At 38.8% G+C, this 24,372-nt stretch overlaps 1 protein-coding gene across 1 annotated transcript in view; it reads right to left on the bottom strand.

Annotated features, from left to right (window-relative positions):
* Positions 1–21,191, bottom strand: part of LOC127946850 (beta-1,4 N-acetylgalactosaminyltransferase 2-like) — a 34,947-nt gene extending 13,756 nt beyond the window's left edge. The window contains exon 1 of the mRNA XM_052543673.1: positions 20,948–21,191. Coding sequence (XP_052399633.1) covers positions 20,948–21,060 — 113 coding nt within the window. The 5' untranslated portion in view covers positions 21,061–21,191. The remainder of the gene's footprint in view (positions 1–20,947) is intronic.
* Between the last annotated feature and the right edge of the window lie 3,181 nt (positions 21,192–24,372).

Genomic DNA, 24,372 nt, shown 5'->3' with positions numbered 1-24,372 from the left:
AAATGCAAACAGAAGCTTTGTGTTGTGAGAGAAGTGTAAGGGGGTGGGGCGAGAGGCGCGTGCGACATTTCACCTCTGGGTCTCTCTCAAATGGAACGGACTGGACGGGGACGGGGGATCCACACTAGTAATATAATTAATAATAGGCTAAAGTCAGTCACACACCTCGACTTTCTTCCAAATAACGCACATTTCATTCATAATGTTATAATACAGGCCTATAGTTCCTGCAAATGAAACTAGGTAATACAAGACGATTATGCGGTCATCAAGGTGAATTGGTTTAGTCTTGACTTCTGGTCCTGAGTGACAGTTGGGGGCATGGGAAATCTGTTGATTGTCGAGTGCCAAATAAACAGAGATGGAGAAGAAAACATCAGAGCCATCAGGTGCCCAGTTTCGAAAAGAAGAAGAGGAGAAACGAGCAAAAGATAAAGGTATGCAACTATTGTCTCTGTATCATTACAGTATCCATTTCATGAATGAAGGGCTAATGTTAATTGGTGGTGGGTATAACTCTTTGCTTATCCTTTTTGCTATGATGCTTGATATGCTTATACAACAATAATTTGGTTTCAACTCAATCACGAGATCTAATTTATAATATTGTGCTTTGCAATAAAACTGTTACAAGTTCAGTTATCATTTCCATCATGTTTTTAACGTTAGGCCCTGTAAATAACCAACGGCATTTTCAAATCTGTAGCTTAAAGATGAACATTTGCAATTTATTTGCTACACAGTATGCAAAGTATAGTTTCCTAAATATAGTTTTACAAGTCATAACTAAAAGTGTGTCATGCGTATAATTTGAGGCAGTATCCTAATGGCTAATGGTACCTCCATGAAAGTTAGATTAACATACACATTTGGGCTGAAAAATATCCTGAAACCCAAAAAGTTTTTGGTGATTAAAAAATTAAATCCCATTGTTTTTGCCTATACATATAATTTAAAGTCATTTTATTTTTTTAAACAACTGAGTCCCAGTGACCATAGCATAACATGAATAAAATAGAATTTTTCAATATATATATATTTTTTTACTACTTGTTTCTATGCTCTAAACAATGTGATGACATGGGGGAAAAAATAAAATAAATAAATGTTTTTTTCCGGGTCTAGGAGGATATAGCGTGTAATGACATTTAGTACATTTAGTGTGTAAGAGCATGTTTATGTAACCCTTCTATTATGTTTTGAGTCAATTTGACCCCAGGCTGTTTTAGCTTTATAAAACATTATCCTATGGTCTTTTGATTTCAAATGCAGTTCAATTGCAATTTCAGGGGCACTTCTAAAATATTTTGGAGCATCCTCTGCCACTGGTCAGGATGAGCCAACCACCTCCTCCGCTACACATATGTCTCCACAAATATCTGATATTGAGGATGAAGACCTCTTTTCCTCTACTTCTCCCCAGCATGAGCTTTCAGGTGTGCATATCATGTTTGCTTGTGTGTGTGTGGGCTACAAGACAACTGTATAACTGCAATTTAATGTAACTTTAATATTTCTGATAATTTTTGAGTAGGACTGTGTTTTTTCACTGCTATGTGTTTTGAGTAATATGCCAATATGCTGTCTGATAGAAATGCCTGGAGCTGAGCCCCCACTGAGCCCCACTGGTGAGGATGAGCCTCTGTCAACCGACCCTGCTAACTGGCCCTCAGGGGGGGGGGGGGCGCTCGAAAGGGGTCTCGCCCAGGGTGTATTTCAATGTAGAACCGCCACTGCATGGTGGGCTAACCCAAAAACTTTAGAAATACAAACATGATATACAAATATTACTAAGAATGGGGGAAGCAGTTTTGTTCAGTTCAGTTTCCACCCATCAGGTCTCCTCTGTGAGAACAGAATTGGCTAGGTTGCACTGTCACAAGAAATAGGGTCCTGGAAATGCGATCCTGCAACTGAAGCCTCCGGTAATGCAGGAATACCCTACTCGTTCAGACAGTATATGTGTGCTTAAAACTGCTCATGCGCATTGGCTGGACTGATGTGTTGCAAATATGGCTGTTGAGTGAACTTTGCTTTGAAGGGCGTTTGGTTTCACTCAAAGTCAAAAGTTGCAGTGACTGACTGTGTAACCTGCTGCCAGGGACGGACTGGGACTTAAATACAGCCCGGGACTTTGACTAGGCCCGGCCCAAAGCAATCGGCACGCGTAAACTCAACATCAACAACAATAACGCCTGGCATTAGTGTCACAAGACTTTAATTGTGGCTCATGATACCATACCATCCAAATTATAGCAATAGCACAGATGTTGAGCTGGAGTGGGTGTCTTTCTCTGGTCTAAGCTCAACCTGAATAAACAACGATGGAATAGATTTTTTTTTATTCCAAGATAGCATGGAATAGTTTATATAATATGCTGTTATAACAGAATATTATACAATCTATTCCATTCTGTCTTAAAATAAATGTATTACTTAATAATCTTAAATTATGCAGTAATTAATTAATCTTACTGCACATAATAATACCACATCTAAATGAAAATACACCATTACAAATTTAAATTCTGTATTCAAAATCTTCAAAGTTTGTAAGCATTAACTGTAATGTTACCAACATTTTTAAAAGTAAAAGCACAACATATGTCTTAATATTAGCTACTGCATGTGACATTTTACAGCTAAAATGTTGAAGTTTACCTGTTTTAACTACTGTAATCAATAAAAATGTAGCAACCTGAAATTCACTTCCTAACATCATACCTAGCAAGTAACTTTCTTTCTCCTCTAATGTTCCATACTTGGATCTGGATCTGCCTGTGGAACCAGCTCATCTTTCTGTCCCTCATCATCATCACTGGTGGCATGTTGCTGCATAGATGTCTGGCTCACTTTACTGCTACTAATATTTAACTGCGAGGTGCTGCTGCTGGAAAATATTGCTATAGATTTCAGTTAGTTTAAAAAACTTAGCGGAATTCAGTATCTAAATTCCGCTTTTTTTTTCTCTCGCCTTCTCAGCCTCACCCTTTTCTTTCCGTTTTTTTTACCCGCGGCCACGTTATGCATATTGTTTGTTTGTTTCTATGCTTCTTCTATCTAAAGTTAACGTCTTTGCTGTTCATTTCTTCCTACTCTTCCACTTTTTATTCTTCTTACTTGGCGGCCACGGCCAGTGCAGCTGGCATCCAACCATAGACAGTAAAAGAAATGGACACAGGGACCCCATTGGAACTCAATTGAGACAAGTGAAGCCCATTTTTAGCGTTTTTTTTAGCACTTCCGTTTCTGACGCGCAGACTCAAACGAAGCTTGACGACGTCAGCAACCTGTCTGACAGATGTAAATCTTCTAAGTGGCTGTGCGTGCAAACTGCCATCATTAATCTTGCAGAGACGGCGAGCTTGAGTGGGGAGTTCTTTGGCGTGAGTGAGCAGGAGTAAGTATTCTGATTAATTATTTTGTATAGTATTTTAAAATGTAACGCCAGTACGCCATATTAAGATAATTGCCTGCGAGCTTCTCCTCCTGTCTGAACGGTAATGCGACAGAGAGACGAGTGGTTATGACGCAATCGTTAGCCTATTTTTTACAAAAAACTGTTTATACGGGTCCATAATGTAACATAGAAGGTAATGGAGCCCTTTATACATTGTCGTCTATCTTTAGAAATAAATAATGGACAAATGGAGTCTTTAAACGCCTCAGATGTAAAGTTATTCGCTGTCAAAGTGACGCCAAAATGAATGGGAGTCAATGGGAATGCTAACGCAAGTGAAGTTCTGCTAAAAGATGGCAGCCCCCACCCGACTTCAACTTCCGGTCGAGGTCCTTGCCCCCTGCATCCAACTTAAAGGTGTATTCTTCTTCTTCTTTGTTTTTAACGGCGGTTGGCAACCAGCTTTTGGTGCATTACTGCCACCTTCTGCTCCGGTTTAAAGGTGTTTTGCTGCCACCTACAGTACTGGAGTGTAAAACAGATTAGCGGGGAAAAAAAAACAGGTGATGACTGCGTGTGTGGCGGGTGGTGGGCCGGCTCGCCGGCCGTCCTGGAGTACCGGCCGTTCTGTGATTCTCCAGATCACACAGATGGCCAGTCCGCCCCTGTCTGCTGCCCATAAAGAAACAGTTTTTCAAAAATGCAACTAATCTATGGCGCTGAGAGTTGCTATTTCCTGAAGAGAATTCAAAATACCTGCACTCAACTGGCTGGGTTACATCAGGGTGGAGGAGGGGTGAATTTGTTTTCAGCTGTCTGCAAGACTGACCAAGCAGCTGACTAATACAAAAACTAGAATAAAACTAAAAAAAAAAAAAAAAAAAAAAAAAGAACAAAAAAACAGGCTCAACCCAGTGTTTGGGTTGAAAAATAACCCAGCATTTTTAAGAGCATAATATGGTACCTGTATACTGTAAAAGACAAAAATCCAGAAAATTTACAGTTAAATTTTAGCTTAAGAATTACGGAAGCAACATTTTAGGTTTCACGCATTTAACTTAAATTTACAATTAAAAAGCATATTTCTTTAAGTGTTTAATGTTAATATGCAAACCTATTGAAGTTCAGATTTTTTTTTAGTATCTTTGTAAAACACTGATAACCACCAAAATTGGGAGCGGGGGAGGAGAAAACATGCAAAGCACATTACAGTTTGGGGGGGGGGGGGGGTCCAAGGTTAAAATTGTTAACGAAAACAAACTAAAAAAATGAAAACTAGGTGGGGAAAAACTTTGACGTTAACTGAAAAAAAGGCATATTATATATATATATATATATATATATATATATATATATATATATATATATATATATATATATATATATATTAGGGCTGTGAATCTTTGGCAAGGCAGCGATTCAATTAGATTACGATTCATAGGTTTTCGATGCGATTCAAGAACAATTTTTGCAAATTTAGAACGGTTCAATTCGATTCGATTCACAATTAAATTCGATTCGATTCGATAATAGCGATTCGATTCTGCATTCTTTAAGTGCATTAACGGGATTATTTAAATGCTTCTACTAAATTCCTTAAATGCTTAGTCAGGGGGCAAATTACAGTAGCATTTATGGTTAGAGAACCATAGGTTAGAAAAAAAACAAAAAAAACCTTTTGTCCATTGTTAAATGCTAGTTTAATGATGCGACATGGCATACGTAAAAATTTATGTAAGCCAAGTTTTGTTTGTTGAGTATTATGTATAAGCTAACATTTTGTCACACCAGGCGCGTAGCCATAATTTCAGAAGTGACAGAAATGTCAAATACAATCATTTTATGCATGTAGCCTATATAATAATAATAATAATAATTATTATTATTATTATTATAATTATATATATATATATATATATTTTTTTTTTTTACAAGGAATTATCTTCTTTTTTAATTACTTTTAATTAGCTGTAATAAATCAAATACACTGCTGGACAACAATCAATCATTTGTAATCGATATTTTTTTCCTAATGGCAATTTTATGGTTGTTTTATATACTAGGCTACATTTAATTAGCATTTATTTAAATTTTCTGCACAGAATAAGGTAGAAAATAAACTTTATAGTTTCTGTACTATAATAAATGTCAATTAGCACTGCATCATTCATAAACTGTTTGTGTTTTTTTTTGTTTTTTTGTTTCATCAGTTCATTCTGCTTTTATTCAGTTTAGCTGCAGATATAGCCTGGCACGTCTATGAGAGTGAGATCGCTTCTCTTTCATTGTGAAAACGTCTTCATCTCTATTTAATTTTTCCTCTCCATCAGCGAATGATTCTGAGAGAAAACGTGCCAGATGTCTGTTTGCTAATGAAACAAACGCTACTTTCATCTGATTATGAGATAAATTTCGTGCTCTTATTTCAAGGTCGTTGTTAATGCTGTGGTTAATTTTAAAAGTTTCCTTCGTATATTCGGATCATCCGCAATGTTTAAAAACATTTATCATTCAGTGGATCTGTGCGTATGATTTAGACACTTACATTTCTGCTCCGTCCATGCAATAAATACAGCTGTCGACGGCTCCCGCACTGGCCACGAGTCCTATAGATCACACGTCAGCTTCGTCAGAGACGAACGGAGCGCGAGTGCAATCCTGTGACAGTCTCAGGCGGTAAACAGTGGAGCACGTGAAGGACAGATAAGAGGCACGATTCACGAACACTCTTCAAGGTCTCCATTAATTTGTGCGTGTAGTAATTGAATATGTATACATTTTGAAAGCATTGAATCGCTATAGAAATCGCGATTCATTCGATTCTTAGCATTTTGAATCGATTGCTGTTCAAGATCGGGCGATTCACGATTCAAAAATCATGTTTCAAGATCGATGCATATGAATCGACAGGGTTTGTAATCGATACATCGAAAAAACGAGTGAATCGTTACATCCCTAATATATATATATATATATATATATATATATATATATATATATATATATATATATAAAAATGATAACTAATTAAAACTGTAATGTGTGCATTACTCACTTGCGTGCACACACAGCTCCTCACCACCGTGCACACCGCGTCTCCATAAGAACGAGTGTTCCCTTTCAGTCGGTCACGTTCTATGTTACGTCAGAAAGAGACTGACGAATGGGATCTCACCCGAGAGCCAAATTACCTACATTCCTGAGACGGGTGACCTCAACTCGTCAGGAGATTTTAGCAGGACCACTCTTTCCCCCAGAGGAGGGCCGGGGGAGAATCCTTTGTTCCACTAAAAGAGCTGTTTCCTATACCTCCGGGTCCCAAGAGGCCGCGAATGACAGTTGGCAATGGGCTTCCTCGTAGCTCTCGTTCTCCTGTCATACATGCGGAGGTCACAACCCTGCTGGCAAAGGGCACGATAGAGCCGGTCCCTCCAGCCGACATGAAGTCCAGCTTTTACAGCCCCTACTTCATAGTACCCAAGAAAACAGGTTGGTTACGGCCAATCCTGGACTTGCGTGTCTTGAACCGAGCTCTTCACAGACTTCTGTTCAAGATGCTAACGTCCAAGTGAGTTTTCGAATGCATTCGTCCATTCGATTGGTTTGCAGCAATCGACCTGAATGATGCGTACTTTCATGTCTCCATTCTTTCTCGACACAGACCGTTTATTCGGTTTGCTTTCGAGGGTCAGGCATTTCAGTACAGGGCTCTCCCATTCGGGTTGGCCCTGTCTCCCTGTGTCTGTACGAAAGTCACTGATGGAGCCTTGGCTCCTCTCAGGGAACGAGGTGTCCGTATCCTCAACTACCTCGATGACTGGTTGATTCTAGCTCACTCTCGAGCGTGGTTGTGTGAGCTCAGCGATCTGGTGATCAGACACATCACCCGGATGGGTCTTCGGGTCAACTGGGAAAATAGCAAACTCTCCCCTGTGCAGAGGATCTCTTTTCTCGGTATGGAAATACACTCGGTCACCATGTTTGCGCAGCTCATGAACCAGCGCGCACAGTCACTGCTGAATTACCTGAGACAATTCGAGGGCAAGAGAGAGGTTCCACTGAAACTGTTTCAGAGGCTCCTGGGGCATATGGCATCCGCAGTGGCAGTCATACTGCTCGGTTTACTCCATATGAGAACGCTTCGGCATTGGGTTCACGACTGAGTCTCGAGCTTATTTCAAGGTCGTTGTTAATGCTGTGGTCAATTTTAAAAGTTTCCTTCGTATATTCGGTTCATCCGCAATGTTTAAAAACATTTATCATTCAGTGGATCTGTGCGTATGATTTAGACACTTACATTTCTGCTCCGTCCATGCAATAAATACAGCTGTCGACGGCTCCCGCACTGGCCACGAGTCCTTTAGATCACACGTCAGCTTCGTCAGAGACGAACGGAGCGCGAGTGCAATCCTGTGACAGTCTCAGGCGGTAAACAGTGGAGCACGTGAAGGACAGATAAGAGGCACGATTCACGAACACTCTTCAAGGTCTCCATTAATTTGTGCGTGTAGTAATTGAATATGTATACATTTTGAAAGCATTGAATCGCTATAGAAATCGTGATTCATTCGATTCTTAGCATTTTGAATCGATTGCTGTTCAAGATCGGGCGATTCACGATTCAAAAATCATGTTTCAAGATCGATGCATATGAATCGACAGGGTTTGTAATCGATACATCGAAAAAACGAGTGAATTGTTACATCCCTAATATATATATATATATATATATATATATATATATATATATATATATATATATATATATAAATGATAACTAATTAAAACTGTAATGTGTGCATTACTCACTTGCGTGCACACACATCTCCTCACCACCGTGCACACCGCGTCTCCATAAGAACGAGTGTTCCCTTTCAGTCGGTCACGTTCTATGTTACGTCAGAAAGAGACTGACGAATGGGATCTCGCCCAAGAGCCAAATTACCTACATTCCTGAGACGGGTGACCTCAACTCGTCAGGAGATGGTAGCAGGACCACTCTTTCCCCCAGAGGAGGGCCGGGGGAGAATCCTTTGTTCCACTAAAAGAGCTGTTTCCTATACCTCCGGGTCCCAAGAGGCCGCGAATGACAGTTGGCAATGGGCTTCCTCGCAGCTCTCGTTCTCCTGTCATACATGCGGAGGTCACAACCCTGCTGGCAAAGGGCACGATAGAGCCGGTCCCTCCAGCCGACATGAAGTCCAGCTTTTACAGCCCCTACTTCATAGTACCCAAGAAAACAGGTTGGTTATGGCCAATCCTGGACTTGCGTGTCTTGAACCGAGCTCTTCACAGACTTCTGTTCAAAATGCTAACGTCCAAGTGAGTTTTCGAATGCATTCGTCCATTCGATTGGTTTGCAGCAATCGACCTGAATGATGCGTACTTTCATGTCTCCATTCTTTCTTGACACAGACCGTTTATTCGGTTTGCTTTCGAGGGTCAGGCATTTCAGTACAGGGCTCTCCCATTCGGGTTGGCCCTGTCTCCCTGTGTGTGTACGAAAGTCACTGATGGAGCCTTGGCTCCTCTCAGGGAACGAGGTGTCCGTATCCTCAACTACCTCGATGACTGGTTGATTCTAGCTCACTCTCGAGCATGGTTGTGTGAGCTCAGGGATCTGGTGATCAGACACATCACCCGGATGGGTCTTCGGGTCAACTGGGAAAATAGCAAACTCTCCCCTGTGCAGAGGATCTCTTTTCTCGGTATGGAAATACACTCGGTCACCATGTTTGCGCAGCTCATGAACCAGCGCGCACAGTCACTGCTGAATTACCTGAGACAATTCGAGGGCAAGAGAGAGGTTCCACTGAAACTGTTTCAGAGGCTCCTGGGGCATATGGAATCCGCAGTGGCAGTCATACTGCTCGGTTTACTTCATATGAGAACGCTTCGGCATTGGGTTCACGACTGAGTCTCGAGCTGGGCATGGCAACAGGGCACACTCCGAGTGACCGTCACTCTGGCCTGCCTCTGAACCTTCACCCCATGGTTGGACCTCTCGTTTCTATGGGCTGGTGATCCCCTAGAACCTGTGTCCAGACATGTTGTAGTATCAACAGATGCCTCTGCTATGGGCTGGGGTGCCATGTGCAATGGGCATGCTGCCTCAGGCTCCTGGGCAGGAACCCCACTTCAGTTGCATGTCAATTGCCTTGAGTTGCTTGCAGTACGGCTTGCTCTGCACCGCTTCAGGGCCCTGCTGAAGGACAAGCACGTTCTGGTCCGTACAGACAACACTGCAACTGTAGCGTACATCAACCATCAGGGCGGTACCACCGCATGTCATAACTTGCTCATCATCTCCTCTTGTGTAGTCAGAATCATCTGAGGTCACTTCGTGCCATTCACATCCAGGGCAGGCTCAACCATGCAGCTGACAAGCTCTTACAGCAACAGTCTTGTCCACGGGAATGGAGACTCAACCCCCAGTTGGTTCAGCTGATTTGGGAATGCTTCGAAGACACTCAGTTTAAACAGTTTGCCTCTCCAGATTTTTTTTTTCAGTTTTACTCCCTGACCGAGGGTACCCTTGGCACGGACGCTCTGCCACACAGCTGGCCGCTGGGCCTGTGCAAGTATGCGTTTCCCCCAGTGAGCCTTCTTGCACAGATGTTGTGCAAGATCAGGGAGGATGAGGAGCAGGTCCTCATGGTTGCGCCTTTTTGGCCCAGTCGGACCTGGTTCCCTGTACTTGTACTCCTAGCGACAGCCCCTCCCTGACCAATTCCTCTGAGGAAAGGAAATACCTTCTTTCTCAGAGATGGGGCACACTCTGGCACTTACGTTTCGATCTTTGAAACCTACATGTGTGGGTTCTGGATTGGTCACAGAAGGTTTAGGTACCTTGCCATCTCAGGTGGTAGCTAGCATCACTTCAGCTAGAGCCGTGTCAACCAGGCATGCCTATGTTTTGAAGTGGAACCTCTTCATCAATTGGTGTTCTTCACGTCATGAGGACCCCTGGAAATGCCTGATCGGGTCAGTGCTTTCCTTCCTTCAGGAAGGGTTGGAATGAAGGCTGTCTCCTTCCACCCTGAAGGTCTATGTGGCCCCCATTTTGGCTCACCATGACCCTGTTGAAGGTAGGTCTCTTGGGAAGCATGATCTGATCATTAGGGTTCTGTAACTAGGATTTACACAAGCTCCAGTCTGGATCCAGAACACCTGAGAAGAGATGATGCTGACCCTCAGAGGACCCCAGATGATGCTAACCCTGAATCAACAACAGAACTAACAAATATTGCTACAAGTGTGACTGCATCATATAATAATTGCTGTTAATAGTGTTCATCGTCTGGCTGACTACGTCTTGTATTAATTTTTTTCTGAAAAATCCTGTCATACGCGCACAAACTGACAGTCACCACTTAGAAGCTACTACTAAATACTGTAGAATAAGCAAAAATTGTAAAAAGCGCTACACAAATAAACTTGAATTGAATTGAAAAAAATCATCAGCTTCCTGAGAGGGGCCAGGAGGCTCAATCCGCTTTGTCCTCAGCAAGTCCCCTCTTGGGACCTCGCAGTGGTTCTATCAGCACTGCAGAGGGCTCCCTTCAAACCCTTGCTTTCAATGTTACAATTCATCCTATAGTTCAGGTTAGTTGTAACATACCGGGGGGGGGGGGGGGGAAATGTAACATTATGAAATAAGCATTAAAAAAATAAAATAAATAAAATAAAAATAATAATAATAAAAAAGATTAAAGTTTCATGTATGTGAGCATTTTTCTGTCAGTAATGGCAATTGGCCATAATAAAAGTATAGTTTGTTTAGGAGCATGTTTGTTACTGTCGTTTAAAATTCAAAATGCTGAGAGATATCACTCAGTTTCTCTTTCTCTTTCAAGCCTTAACCATACTGAAATTCAAAGAAAACATACTAATCAAACTAAAATTGGCTTGGGGTAGGTGGCAAATTGTTTCATTGATGTTACAACTAACCCCGAGTCCTGTAGCTAGGTGAACTAGCTCACCTTCAAGCTAACAACCAAAACATTTGCATTAAAAATAACTACATACACTCAGATATCATAATTTAGCTTTGATTAGTAAAAAAAAAAAAAAAAAAAGAAACAAAAAACACCTTACTGTCTAACATCAAAATGAGTTTTCCGCTCTAAAATCTGCTGTGTCTGCCCCAGGAATCTTGATCATTTGTTAGAAAATAAATTTCACATAGCATTATAGAAGTGAGTGATGAATATGAATCAATCATACTAGAGGTGTTATTAAAAGGACAGTGTATCACAGTGATTAATTATTATAATCTTTGCAATAGACTTAGTATGGAAGAGTTAGAAAGTATCTTGGGAATAGGTAATCAAAAAGTGATTTGGTGTGTGGATTTTAACGTGCACAGTATTCTTTGGGGAAGTGAAAACACTGATCATAATGGTAAGATAATACAAAAAAAATGATGGATTTGAAAGGTCTGGTGTGTATGAAAGATGGTAGAGATACTATAATTGACCTGGCTCAGGGAAGCTGTTTTTATATTTTTATATTTTTATATTATTGGAAGTGATCGCTATGTGATTTGTTGTAAAATATGTGTAGATGTAAGTGTTAGTGAAGATTTAGATGAAAAGATAGGTAGATGGAAATTTAAATCCACAAATTGGGAAGTATTTAAATATATTACTGATGTTAAGTTTCAAGAGTTGAGCGTAAATGAGGAAATGGAGGATGTAGAAGAATATAACAAGAAATTATGTGAAGTATTGTACAGTACAGCTGAAGAGGTTATGGGGAAGAGTAAAGGGGAATAAGAAAGAAATCAGTACCATGATGGACTGAATTATGTAACAAAGCATAATTCAGCATAATTGTTCACTTTACCTGAACAATTCATGTTGAATTAATGTCATTTTGGCTACTTTTCAGTTCAACATGATTGTGTCATGTTAAACTGACTTAAAACTGTCACTCGTTGGTTTAACATAAAGTTTTCATTTTGAAAGAACATGTTTCAATCAAGTACCTCAATAAATACAAAAATGCAGTCTGCACACTGAAAAATACTGCTCCATACAAAAGTGTATTTAATTATTTACAAGGCAACGTTTCGACCCTCAGGTCTTCATCAGGCACGTGCCTCGTTTTGTATGGAGCAGTATTTTTCAGTGTGCAGACTGCATTTTTGTATTTATTGATTGCATATCCAGTTGTCTTGCACCTGGCCCAAATTTGGGTTCATGTGATGTGCACACCACTTCTGTGTGTTCTCAATCAAGTACCTCAAAATAAGTTTTACACTTCCCATCATGCTTTGCACAGGACTGGATATGGGGAGAGAAAATGTTGAAATAAAGTGTTATTTTATGCAGTTTTTAGTAAAATGTGATAATAAGGAGACTTTTTCATGTCTAATGCTCTATTATGTGGGCATTTTAAAAGACTTTATATTGGTGTATTTTGTGCGAGTTACCATTGTGGTGAAGTGTGGAGCTTGTGGTTGGGTTGAGGACCTGCCAAATTAGCTAAAATTATAAAAATAGGGAAGTTGCGGCCCAATGGTTAGAGAGTCGGACTGGCAATCGAAAAGTTGTGAGTTTGAGTCTTGGGCCGGCAGGAATTGTGGGTGGGGGGAGTGCATGTACAGTTCTCTCTCCACCTTCAATACCACGACTGAGGTTCCCTTGAACAAGGCATCAAACCCCCAACTGCTCCCCGGGCGCCGCAGCATAAATGGCTGCCCACTGCTCCGGGTGTGTGTTCACAGTGTGTGTGTGTGTTCACTGCTCTGTGTGTGTGCACTTCGGATGGGTTAAATGCAGAGCACAAATTCTGGTTATGGCTCACAATACTTTGCTGAATGTCACTTTCAATTACAACAATAAAGGTTTGAAAATGTAACATGTTTTGTCCATTTATTTAATAGAATTAAGAAAATGTAAGGTGCTTATATAAAGCAAGTAACAATAAGTTATTGAAAATGAGTAAAGTTCATGTATTATACAAGCTTAAATCACAGTTCATCAGTTTTCATAAAATGTATTTAATTCATTTACATTAACTGAACATGAAAAGGTGAAGCTTAAACAAATATTAACTTTTGCGTTGGATTTATGTGATTACATTGGATGGAAAATTGACATCTAATTGAATTAAATAAGTTTTAACTTTTGGGGTTAAATATTTTTTTGAGTGTACATCTTGATATGGATTTCTCAATAAATGAATTAAAGAGTGCTGTCGGTAGAGTTAAAAAAAAACTTCACCAGGAAAGGATGAGATATGTTATATGATGTTCAAAAATGTATCTGAATTTATGCTGAATATTCCTCCATGGATGCTTCCTGTCCAATATATGGTTAAGAATGAGAAAACGATATCTAAGGAGGTTGTTGTTCAACAATATCTAGATCAAAATTACTCTTCAGTGCTCCATATCTTCACAGATGGCTCTAAAGATCCTACATAAGAAATTAATCTGCAGCTGTATATATCCAAAGATTACAAGTCAAAATTCAGAAAAGGATAACTAATTTTGTATCAGTCTTAACAACAGAGCTAATAGTAATTTTATTAGCTATTCAATGGGTGGAGGAAGTTAAGACTACTAGGGTAGTCATTTGTACGGATTCCATGTCAGTTGTAAATAGTTTAATAAGTGAACAATTAACATCAAGAAAGGATTTCATCTTTGAAGTACTTATAAATCTGTTTAGGATTCAGGAAATGAGTATAGACCTGAGGTTTATAGGGGTACCTGCACATGTAGGAGTTCTAGGAAATGAGATCATTGATAAACTGGCCAAACAAGCATTGAAATTTATGAACGTTGAGGTACAAATTCCACTGAGCAAAGAAAAAATAAAAGGAAGAATCAAAGAATACATGGATAAAAAGTGGCAGGAAATGTGGTACAATGATTTAAAGGGCAGACACCTATACAATATTCAAAAACAAGTTGGCAAAGTGAGAATATGTTTTAACAATAGAAAAGAAGACTATCTTGGCCAGCATTCAGTCGCTGCTGTGTTCACACTGCACGATGGATCGCTGACAGAAGGTTTCACACTGCATGGCTTTACAATAGGAAGAATCGCTGACAACTCTGTCTGGTACGCAAACTGTTTCACAAACAAACGAGATGTGACAAGGGTCCGTATACGTATACGTTTTGATAATTTAATTTCCTATTTAGAATGCAATATTAAGAAATTGAAAAATGGCTCATTTATTCATTTTTCCTTTTAGTTTAACAAATGGAAAATTCGATTTTGGCTGGATTTCTCATTTTTTTGTTTGAGGTTTACAAATCCGTTTATGGGTTCAATAGTCAATTCACACGTGTGGGAAGTGCTGAAATGCTCCTTTCATCTGATTGGTTGAATCACTCTGCCTTCAGCATGGTCTTTTCATTGTTTCAGACAGAATAAGAGTCATTACGAGTGCAGCACTGTAATGTCTGAAACCACCGCTCACTGTTAATTAGCATAATAATTGAATCAGATGTTGCTGGGCACATAATTCACGCTGCTGTGACTTGCAAGTGACCCAAGTATAGTTTTGTATTAATATTGTCCCACTGGTAAATACAGTGCAAACATCTCTTTGGTTAAAAGTGAAGTGGAAATAAAAATCAATAATAGACTGAACAGTTCCATGATAATATATCTGTAACATTTACCACTCTCATCTTTTAAGTTAAAAGGCACTAGGTGTGTGTGTGTGAAATTAATAAATAATTGTGTAAATTAATACATTTCAATTTATTAAATAAATTAGAAATAACATTTAAATTTATGAATGTGGGCATGTGTAGCCAAGTCAGTTCACATGAAAAGAACGAGATAGAAAAGAGAGAAGGTAGAATCTGAACGCACCTTACTGACAAATATTAAAAGGGTTTAAGGCAAATAAAATTCCTATTTTTCATGCATATAATTTGGTTAGCTTAATTACTTACCAAATTGGTTGATGTTTCTCTTTTTAGTCTTTGTTAGGCTTAAGAAAGCCATCATATATTTGAACATTATTATTATTTATTATGAGAGTAATTGACACCGACTAGAACTTTAATGCCACTTTACACCTATATAGGAGTTTGTGTGCCTTGTGTCAGCACTGATTGTTTCCATTAATTGTTCATCTTCACCAGCTGCTACTCATTACCCGATCCCTACTTATTGCCCTGTCTTTTGTCTTGTGTTTGTCAGAGCGTTTTTTTTTTGTTTGTTTTTTTTTGCTGTCCCTTGTGTTATGCCTGGTCTCTCGTTCCTGTTCTCTGTGTTCTTCTCTTCGTTGGATTGTCTGTTTCTCTGGAATCCCATCCACTCCTCACCACCCACAGATTATACCTCTCACCCCCACGTCTCGCTCATCTCAGTTCCTGTGTCACGCTCTCCTGGTGCACCTCCTCACCACCACTTCCTGGATCACCATCGGACATTGTTACTTCCCGGATCGCCATTAGACTTTGCCTCACCCACCTGTTATTCCGTTTTATGTTACTTGTGTGTCTTACTGTGTTTATTAAATATCCATTTACTTGCATTTGCTTCCGCACCTTCTTTCACCGTTACATGCAGACACCCAAATGTACAAATTAATTTATAGATTTAAAACCCAGTCCTGATCCAGGAGAACCATGTTTTGCAGAATTCAGCTCCAACCAGTTCCAACACACTTGCTTGGAAATTGCTACTAGTCCTAAAGACCTTGCTTAGCTTAGGTGTGTTTATTTGGGGTAGCTAAACTTCGCAGGACACTGGCCCTCCAGGAGCAGGACTGAGCGCCTTGACATTTGCTCTTTACATTCAGTGCATGTGATTTATCAACACCTAGTGCATCTTAAAATATACAGCTCATGAAAATTAAAAGTTCCAGATGGACAAACATTAAATGCATGAACCAGTGTGAATAAACAATATCTTAAAATAAATTTCGAGGTAGGTTGAGAAAGCCAGAAAGGGAAGTTTTAAGTAGTTGTACAGCTTTAAGTGTCAAGTTTATTCTTGTACACATATGTGGCATATTCATGGCAGTACACATGAAATTAATTAATTTATTTGTCATTTAAACTGATGTAAACAGAAAAAGAGTAGACTGGATTTTTAAAATCCTGTCCAACCTCTAGTGGACATTAAATATTAAGGCCTTCATTTCTCAGATAACGAAAGTCAATAGGATTTTTTTGGGAAGGTAAGTCTTATAAAGAAATGCGAGTCAGACGAGTCTGAAGGTCTGAGCTGAACTTGGTGAACCATTAAAGTTCTAATCGGTGTCAATTACTCTTATAATAAATAACAATAATGATTAAATATATCTTGGCTTTCTCAAGCCTAACAAAGACGACTAAGAAGAGAAACATTAACCAATTTAGTATGTAATAAAACTAATATTACTCATTTATTTCATAAAATTAACTTAAGGGGGGGGGGGGGGGGGGGGTGAGATGCTCGTTTTCACTCAATATCCTGTTAATCTTGAGTACCTATAGAGTAGTACTGCATCCTTCATAACTCCAAAAAGTCTTTATTTTTATTATATTCATAAGAGAAAGATAGTCTGTACCGATTTTTCCCGGAAAAACACGACCAGCTGGAGGCGTGAAGTGTGGGCGGAGCTAAAGAATCACGAGCGCCAGTAGGCTTTTGCGTTGAGAGCATTTGGAAGCTGTGACATTACCGTGAGGGAAAAACCATCATCCAAAACAAACCATGGCTTACAGTCAGATTCAGACATATATTTATGATCCAGAATCAGATCCCGAGGCTGAAACTGAACGAGAGCAGCAGCAGCAACGACTCGCTCCGAGCGGGGCTCGAACCCGGGTCTCCGATGGGAGGCGGATGCACTAACAAGGAGGCAGAGATATTTGAAGCAGTTTTACTCACCGCCTGCGGTTCCAAAACACGATCGTGACCCTTTTTCGTTGGGATTGCATCATCCTTAAGAAATAAACGATACGCAAATCCGTCGTCAAACTGGGCCTTGTTTGTAAAACAAGCATCTTCGAAATGCAGGGAACAAACACAAACACTTGCACAACTCCGTTGATGCTCTGTAAAAATAAACTCCATCCACTGGTCCCTTAATGCTGTTTTTTTTTTTTTTTTTTTGGTAATCTGTGCAAGGTTGTCTTGCCCTGGCAACCAAAAACACACTTCTTTTGTGACTTTTCGTGACGCTGTCGCTCTGATCAGTGAAATGTCTGTGCTTAGCCTCGTTTTACGGGAGCGCTCGCTCTTCCTGCAGAAGTGCCCGTAGGACCCATATCAGGAAATTCCGCTCCATCTAACGTCACATAGAGCCATACTCGAAAAATTCCGAAACTTGTGACAAACCGGAATGAGTATTTTGGGAACAAAAATACTCCTTCAAACGTACAACTTAATTTTTGAAACTTTGTCCATGTTTAGCATGGGAATCCAACTCTTTAACAGTGTAAAAACTGTTCAAAATAATAATGTCACACACACATACCTAGTGCCTTTTGACATAAAAGACGAGAGTGGTAGATGTTACAGACATATCATGTTCAGTCTATTATTGATTTTTATTTCCACATCACTTTTCTCCAAAGAGATGGAACTATTTGCTTTGCTTTAATCAATGTTACAAATATTCATACAAAACTATATGTAGAAAAGGAAAGTGACTCACTCCTATACATGTATATCCACACGACCATGCACAAGTTTGTAGACCAATGCCAACATACCAATGTAACCAGCAAACTTGATGGACATTAAAGTAACTTAACTGGAATTCCTGTCTCTGTTTCCTTACTGACACTCCATGGCGATGATCGAGAATCATATCTAAGAATCAGCACACCTGCCCTTCACTATAACCTAGAAATAATTTAAAGGGGTCACTTGCAAGTCGCAGGTTTTCAGACAAGACTTTACATTATCTGGTTTCAGACTTAAAGAGCCACACAGATGGGAAATCAAAAATTACCTGTATTACAGTGTATAATGTAGCTGTCCATCAGTGTAAACAATGTGCAAAGTAATTGAACCAAAAAGTACACGATTTATAAAGTTATTGGCTTCTAAAGTAAGGAGTCGACTCTGAATCGCTGAAACGAGTCGTTATAGATTTCAAATCTTTTGCCCATCTCTATGTACGTCACTAGGAACACTTTGCATAATAATCTCCGCCTACCGTCTTGAGAGAAACGGACCTCTGACCTGCCCCACCCCCCCACACATACAGACGCTCTGGTTGGTGTGAGAGCATCATGTCGAGGAGACAGTGTGTTTTTAATTATAAAGGCAAGTTTGTTTTATTTTCACTGCCAAACAATGAAGATCAGAAGAACCAATGGCATTTCACTGATGACTGCTTTTCTAATCTTTGTGAGTTCAAGGCGGGATTTTCAAAGCGTTTGGCCATAAAAGAGGGTTCATTACCAACTTTATTTAGACCAACAAGCATCTCCGAATCACAACGCGAAGTATGATTATGAAGTTATGTGTTTGTTTTCTCCCAAGCATCTTATCAGTATGTCGTGCTAGCACTAACAGTTATATGTTAAAACCCTCTGGAGTCGATTAACGCGGATACGCGTTATGAGTAATTTTCCCCTGATAACCCAGAAAAAGTCGGCGCTGATCTTCATTTACAAACACGTCATTAAAATGAAGTGTAACTCCGTGAATACTCAACGAAGAGACATGAGATAGATATCTATAGAAAGCTTGACATGTCTACTTTAAAACCAAACAAGTGCTGCCAAAAACAGATATTCTGTGATAAAGTAATCCATATGAAAACAACGTGATGTCCAATCTTTCATGTCTCCCTTAATTATATCTAATGTGACCACGCCCCCGCGCTGAACGCGCTATTCAGATTCAAACTGAAGCGCACGGCTTGAATACACCCACACAGAAGAAAAAGCAGCGAGACTGTTCAAGTTTTTTATTTTACTGTTTGCTTCGCGATGAGAGGAATAAGACATAATTCACCCCAAAAAGATGCTAACGCATTGTTTACCGTGAAGTTGTGTGCGGAACAACCAATCAAACCTGACTATGTTAGTTGACCAATCAGAACACAGTATGCTACAGAAAGGTGGGGTTTAAGGAAACTGAATCTTTTGAACAGCTTCGCGCGAACCGTTTGGGGATCTCTGAGAATTGAGGTAATTTTAAAATGATATTTTGACAAAATGACAATGTTTTTTAACCTTGGATGGATTTAAACCTGTTGTACAGGAATTATAAACAGTGATAGGAAGCTTAGAATTTTCATCTTACAGGCTCTTTAAATCTGACCGCTTTTGGATTGCATAAAAAACGTGAACTGTTTTCCAGAGGTGTAAAGTATTTAAATGTAATTAATTACTTGACTGTCTTTTTGGAGACTCTGTATTTGTACTATCAAAGTTATTAGCAACTTTTACTCTCTACTTCACTACATTTTTGAATAAGGATCTGTTCTCTTTACTCCACTACTTTAGTAATGAGTTTGGCAGTTACACATTACACTTTGCATGACACCTAGCTTTTTCTGCAGAAGTTTACTTCTGCTACAACAGAAGTGATATCGCAACTACAGGGCAATGAATATACTAAATCTTGTGCATTTTGCCCTTACTCACCCAAACTTGTCAATGCTTGTGAGCTCTTTAACAAACAGTTGTAAATTACAGGTATTGTATATATGAGATGAGGTCATGTCTGCACATCCAGTGCAAGAAAATTTCTAAAACTCAATTTTGGGTATTAGAAAATAAACATGATAGCCCTCCTCTTTGTGGTTTATCACTGGCATGTCTCTTTGACTAGTGCATCTTTCAGCCAACAGTGCCTTGCAAAAGTATTCATACCCCTATATTTTTTTTCATGCTTTATTATGTTACTGTTTTGTGTTATTTATTTATTTTTATATGAAAACAATTATAGGCACTGTAGGCTATATTTAGTATAAGTAAAATCAGATACTCTCAAGTTGTTCTGGAGTTGTCATTTTCACTGTAAGGCATCTTTACTTTAATGGTTTTCGGGTACTCTTTACACCTCTGCTATTTTAATACCAGGCAGAACTTATCCCTCATGAACTCCTCAATGGTAAGTGGTTCTGGGAAGCCTACCATACAAGGATGCCTCGTCACTGTAATGGAAGGTTTTTTTTTTTTTTGTCGTTGTCTAACAACTGTCTTGTATTGTCCATTAGGCCTACGTTTTCTTTGTACTTTAACTTTACAGGGCGTTTTTGATTCATCGTGCACTGTTGTTTCCCTGCAAAGCTGGAATTACTATGAAATGTATTAAATAGTATAAAAACATCATTTTTAATTGATTGACACGGACTATCAAGTAGGTATAAGAGTCCATACACGACATATTTCTACGTTATATCGAGCTTATAAAATGTTCTCCATCATTATTGGATTCATCTAAGTCAGAAGTATTGTATTATACTGAATTAATCGTATACAAGTGAGATAGCTTATATGTTGTTATTTGGCCAAATATATCTAAATAAATTTGGCCACGACAAAAAATAAATAAATAAATAGCCTAAATAACAAATAAAAGAAAAGAAATAACGCTCATTGATGTACAAGGCACTTACCTTAGTGTCGGTAGTGAAGTTTTACTCCAAAAATCCATGCCAGCATAAAATAAGGCTAAAATGAAGCCTATTAAAACAATGGCGATGAATAAAGTTCTGCGGGATCCGTACATGATTAAATCTGTCGCAAATAAAAACAATGTAATATTTACTTATAGGCGGTCTATATCCACATCATAATGAAGCTTTGAAACTCAAATTACGCTAATAAGCGTCAAAATAAATTGTATCGGATGTTACCTGTTGAAGAGGAAGAGTTGAATGAAGGGAGTGACCGACCATAGAGGACGGATATGTGACTGTTTGGAGCTACATAATCAGCGATAACTATAACTATATATATATATATATATATATATATATATATATATATATATATATATATATATATATATACACACACGCATAATTTATGTTATTTGGGGGTATCTTGCTCAACTGGAAAGCAGTTTGCTTCGTGCATCCTCTTTAACAGCATTAAAGAGGTCAGATTTATTTAAAGCTCAGTGGTAGCCTATGACCCGTTTCAGGGGTGACCAATTAGCCTACTATTCAAAATCAGTCCGAAAATCAGTTCCACCTTGTTTCGACATCCTTTGATGGGGGGATATCACAGAATATAATATCACAGAATATTATGAGAAAGTCATTCTGAGAGGTGAGTTAAGCTAAATTAAAAAAAAAAAAAAAAAAATCCGTCTCACGTGTATATTTGTATATAATGTAAACATGGATAAATTTATCAGGAATGCAAACATTAGACCTCTTGAGAATATATTGATTTTACAACATTTTATTGGTTTTACAACAATGCTTCCCTGGAACGCTTCAGGACCAGGATGCAAGCATTATCAGTTGGAGCAAAAAAATGCAACCAGCCCTAAACCAATTTAGAAGTGCAACCCAGTATTCAGTATGTTCATTCAATTCAAGTTTATTTGTATAGTGCTCTTTACAAAACATATCATTGCAAAGCAACTCTACAGAAGATTAAGTCTACAATATTAAGTAGTAGCTTAAAAGTTGTGACTGTCAGTTTATGTGCATATGACAGGATTTTTAAGAAAAATTAATACAAGACATAGTCAACCAGACGATGAACACTAGTAACAACAATTATAATGTGATTGCATAGTAAGAAGCAATATTTGTTAGTTCTGTTTGTGGTTTCAGGGTTATCATCATCTGGGGTCCTCTGAGGGGTCAGAATCATCTCTTCTCAGGTGTTCTGGGTCCAGACTGGAGCTTGTGTCCCATGGCAAAACAGAGAAACAAATAGAGACATCATTAGCATAACTGCTGTTCCAACAAAGTAAATAAAGTCTTTGTTAGTTTATCAAAGACTTTATAAATGTCTGTTTATAAAAGACTACACATTCTGATTAAGTTTCCACTTCACTGGAAAACCAGGCATATCAATAACCTGTTACCTGACAGACCTGTCCTTCTCCTCTGTCCATCGGTGTCTAATGGAGCAGAAAAAATGCTTCCACAGCTTCCACAGCTTCGACTGTAAAATACATGGCACATGACAAATAACTTTGATTGGCTGCTATCAAATAATGAAGTCATTTTACCTTCATCTGAAACTAATTATTTAAACTATTTTATTTATGATATTAGAATTTACACAATTTGAAGTTTATAAACATTGTAAAAAGTAACATAGTGTGATATCTTTTTTACATTATCATTATATCCATAGTCTGCGTCTGACATCTGAAATTTCCTTTTAATATAGCGACCCCTGCAGATCCAGTATTGCAATGTGAAAACCATGTCATTTCCCCATTAACTCCTCCAGAACCTTTCAAATTCGTTAAAGGCATGTATTTCCTGCGCGAAGTAAAAATCAGCAGCCTTTCCTTTTACAATAGAAAAATTAAGAATTAATTTTCAAAAAACTTCACAAACCTCTAGTATCTGTAAAAACCTATGTATACAAGCATGGCATCATTTTAATCTGAACAAGAGGTGATATAACAAAACTCTTTCAACAATAACACAATTAGTTCAGGTATATAGTTCAGGGCCCGTATTCATAAAGATTCTAAGAATCCTCTCAGACAACTCTTAATTTAGCTTAAAAACGTTTACGTAGGAGTCTTAGCTCGATCTGAGAGCAACTCTGAGTAAGGAAAAGACAAAAACTTTCATCTTAGTGAGGAGGCGGGGTTGACCCCGTTGCTATGTATGACACAATCTTTTGAAAACAGTGATTGGTTGGTTGTACAAGAAGGAAAAAAAAAAAAAAGAGTGATTTTAAGTATAGGGTCTATTCTAATTCTCACTTTGAATTTACAGTATTGTTCAAAATAATAGCAGTACAATGTGACTAACCAGAATAATCAAGGTTTTTCGTATATTTTTTTATTGCTACGTGGCAAACAAGTTACCAGTAGGTTCAGTAGATTCTCAGTAAACAAATGAGACCCAGCATTCATGATATGCACGCTCTTAAGGCTGTGCAATTGGGCAATTAGTTGAATTAGTTGAAAGGGGTGTGTTCAAAAAAATAGCAGTGTGGCATTCAATCACTGAGGTCATCAATTTTGTGAAGAAACCGGTGTGAATCAGGTGGCCCCTATTTAAGGATGAAGCCAACACTTGTTGAACATGCATTTGAAAGCTGAGGAAAATGGGTCGTTCAAGACATTGTTCAGAAGAACAGCGTACTTTGATTAAAAAGTTGATTAGAGAGGGGAAAACCTATAAAGAGGTGCAAAAAATGATAGGCTGTTCAGCTAAAATGATCTCCAATGCCTTAAAATGGAGAGCAAAACCAGAGAGACGTGGAAGAAAACGGAAGACAACCATCAAAATGGATAGAAGAATAACCAGAATGGCAAAGGCTCAGCCAATGATCACCTCCAAGATGATCAAAGACAGTCTGGAGTTACCTGTAAGTACTGTGACAGTTAGAAGACGTCTGTGTGAAGCTAATCTATTTTCAAGAATCCCCCGCAAAGTCCCTCTGTTAAAAAAAAGGCATGTGCAGAAGAGGTTACAATTTGCCAAAGAACACATCAACTGGCCTAAAGAGAAATGGAGGAACATTTTGTGGACTGATGAGAGTAAAATTGTTCTTTTTGGGTCCAAGGGCCACAGGCAGTTTGTGAGACGACCCCCAAACTCTGAATTCAAGCCACAGTACACAGTGAAGACAGTGAAGCATGGAGGTGCAAGCATCATGATATGGGCATGTTTCTCCTCCTATGGTGTTGGGCCTATTTATCGCATACCAGGGATCATGGATCAGTTTGCATATGTTAAAATACTTGAAGAGGTCATGTTGCCCTATGCTGAAGAGGACATGCCCTTGAAATGGTTGTTTCAACAAGACAATGACCCAAAACACACTAGTAAACGGGCAAAGTCTTGGTTCCAAACCAACAAAATTAATGTTATGTAGTGGCCAGCCCAAT

Source organism: Carassius gibelio, chromosome A25, assembly GCF_023724105.1.
Source record: "Carassius gibelio isolate Cgi1373 ecotype wild population from Czech Republic chromosome A25, carGib1.2-hapl.c, whole genome shotgun sequence".
NCBI lineage: Eukaryota > Metazoa > Chordata > Actinopteri > Cypriniformes > Cyprinidae > Carassius > Carassius gibelio.
The sequence above is the reverse complement of the archived record's forward strand: the minus strand, read 5'-3'. Positions and strand labels throughout refer to the sequence as shown.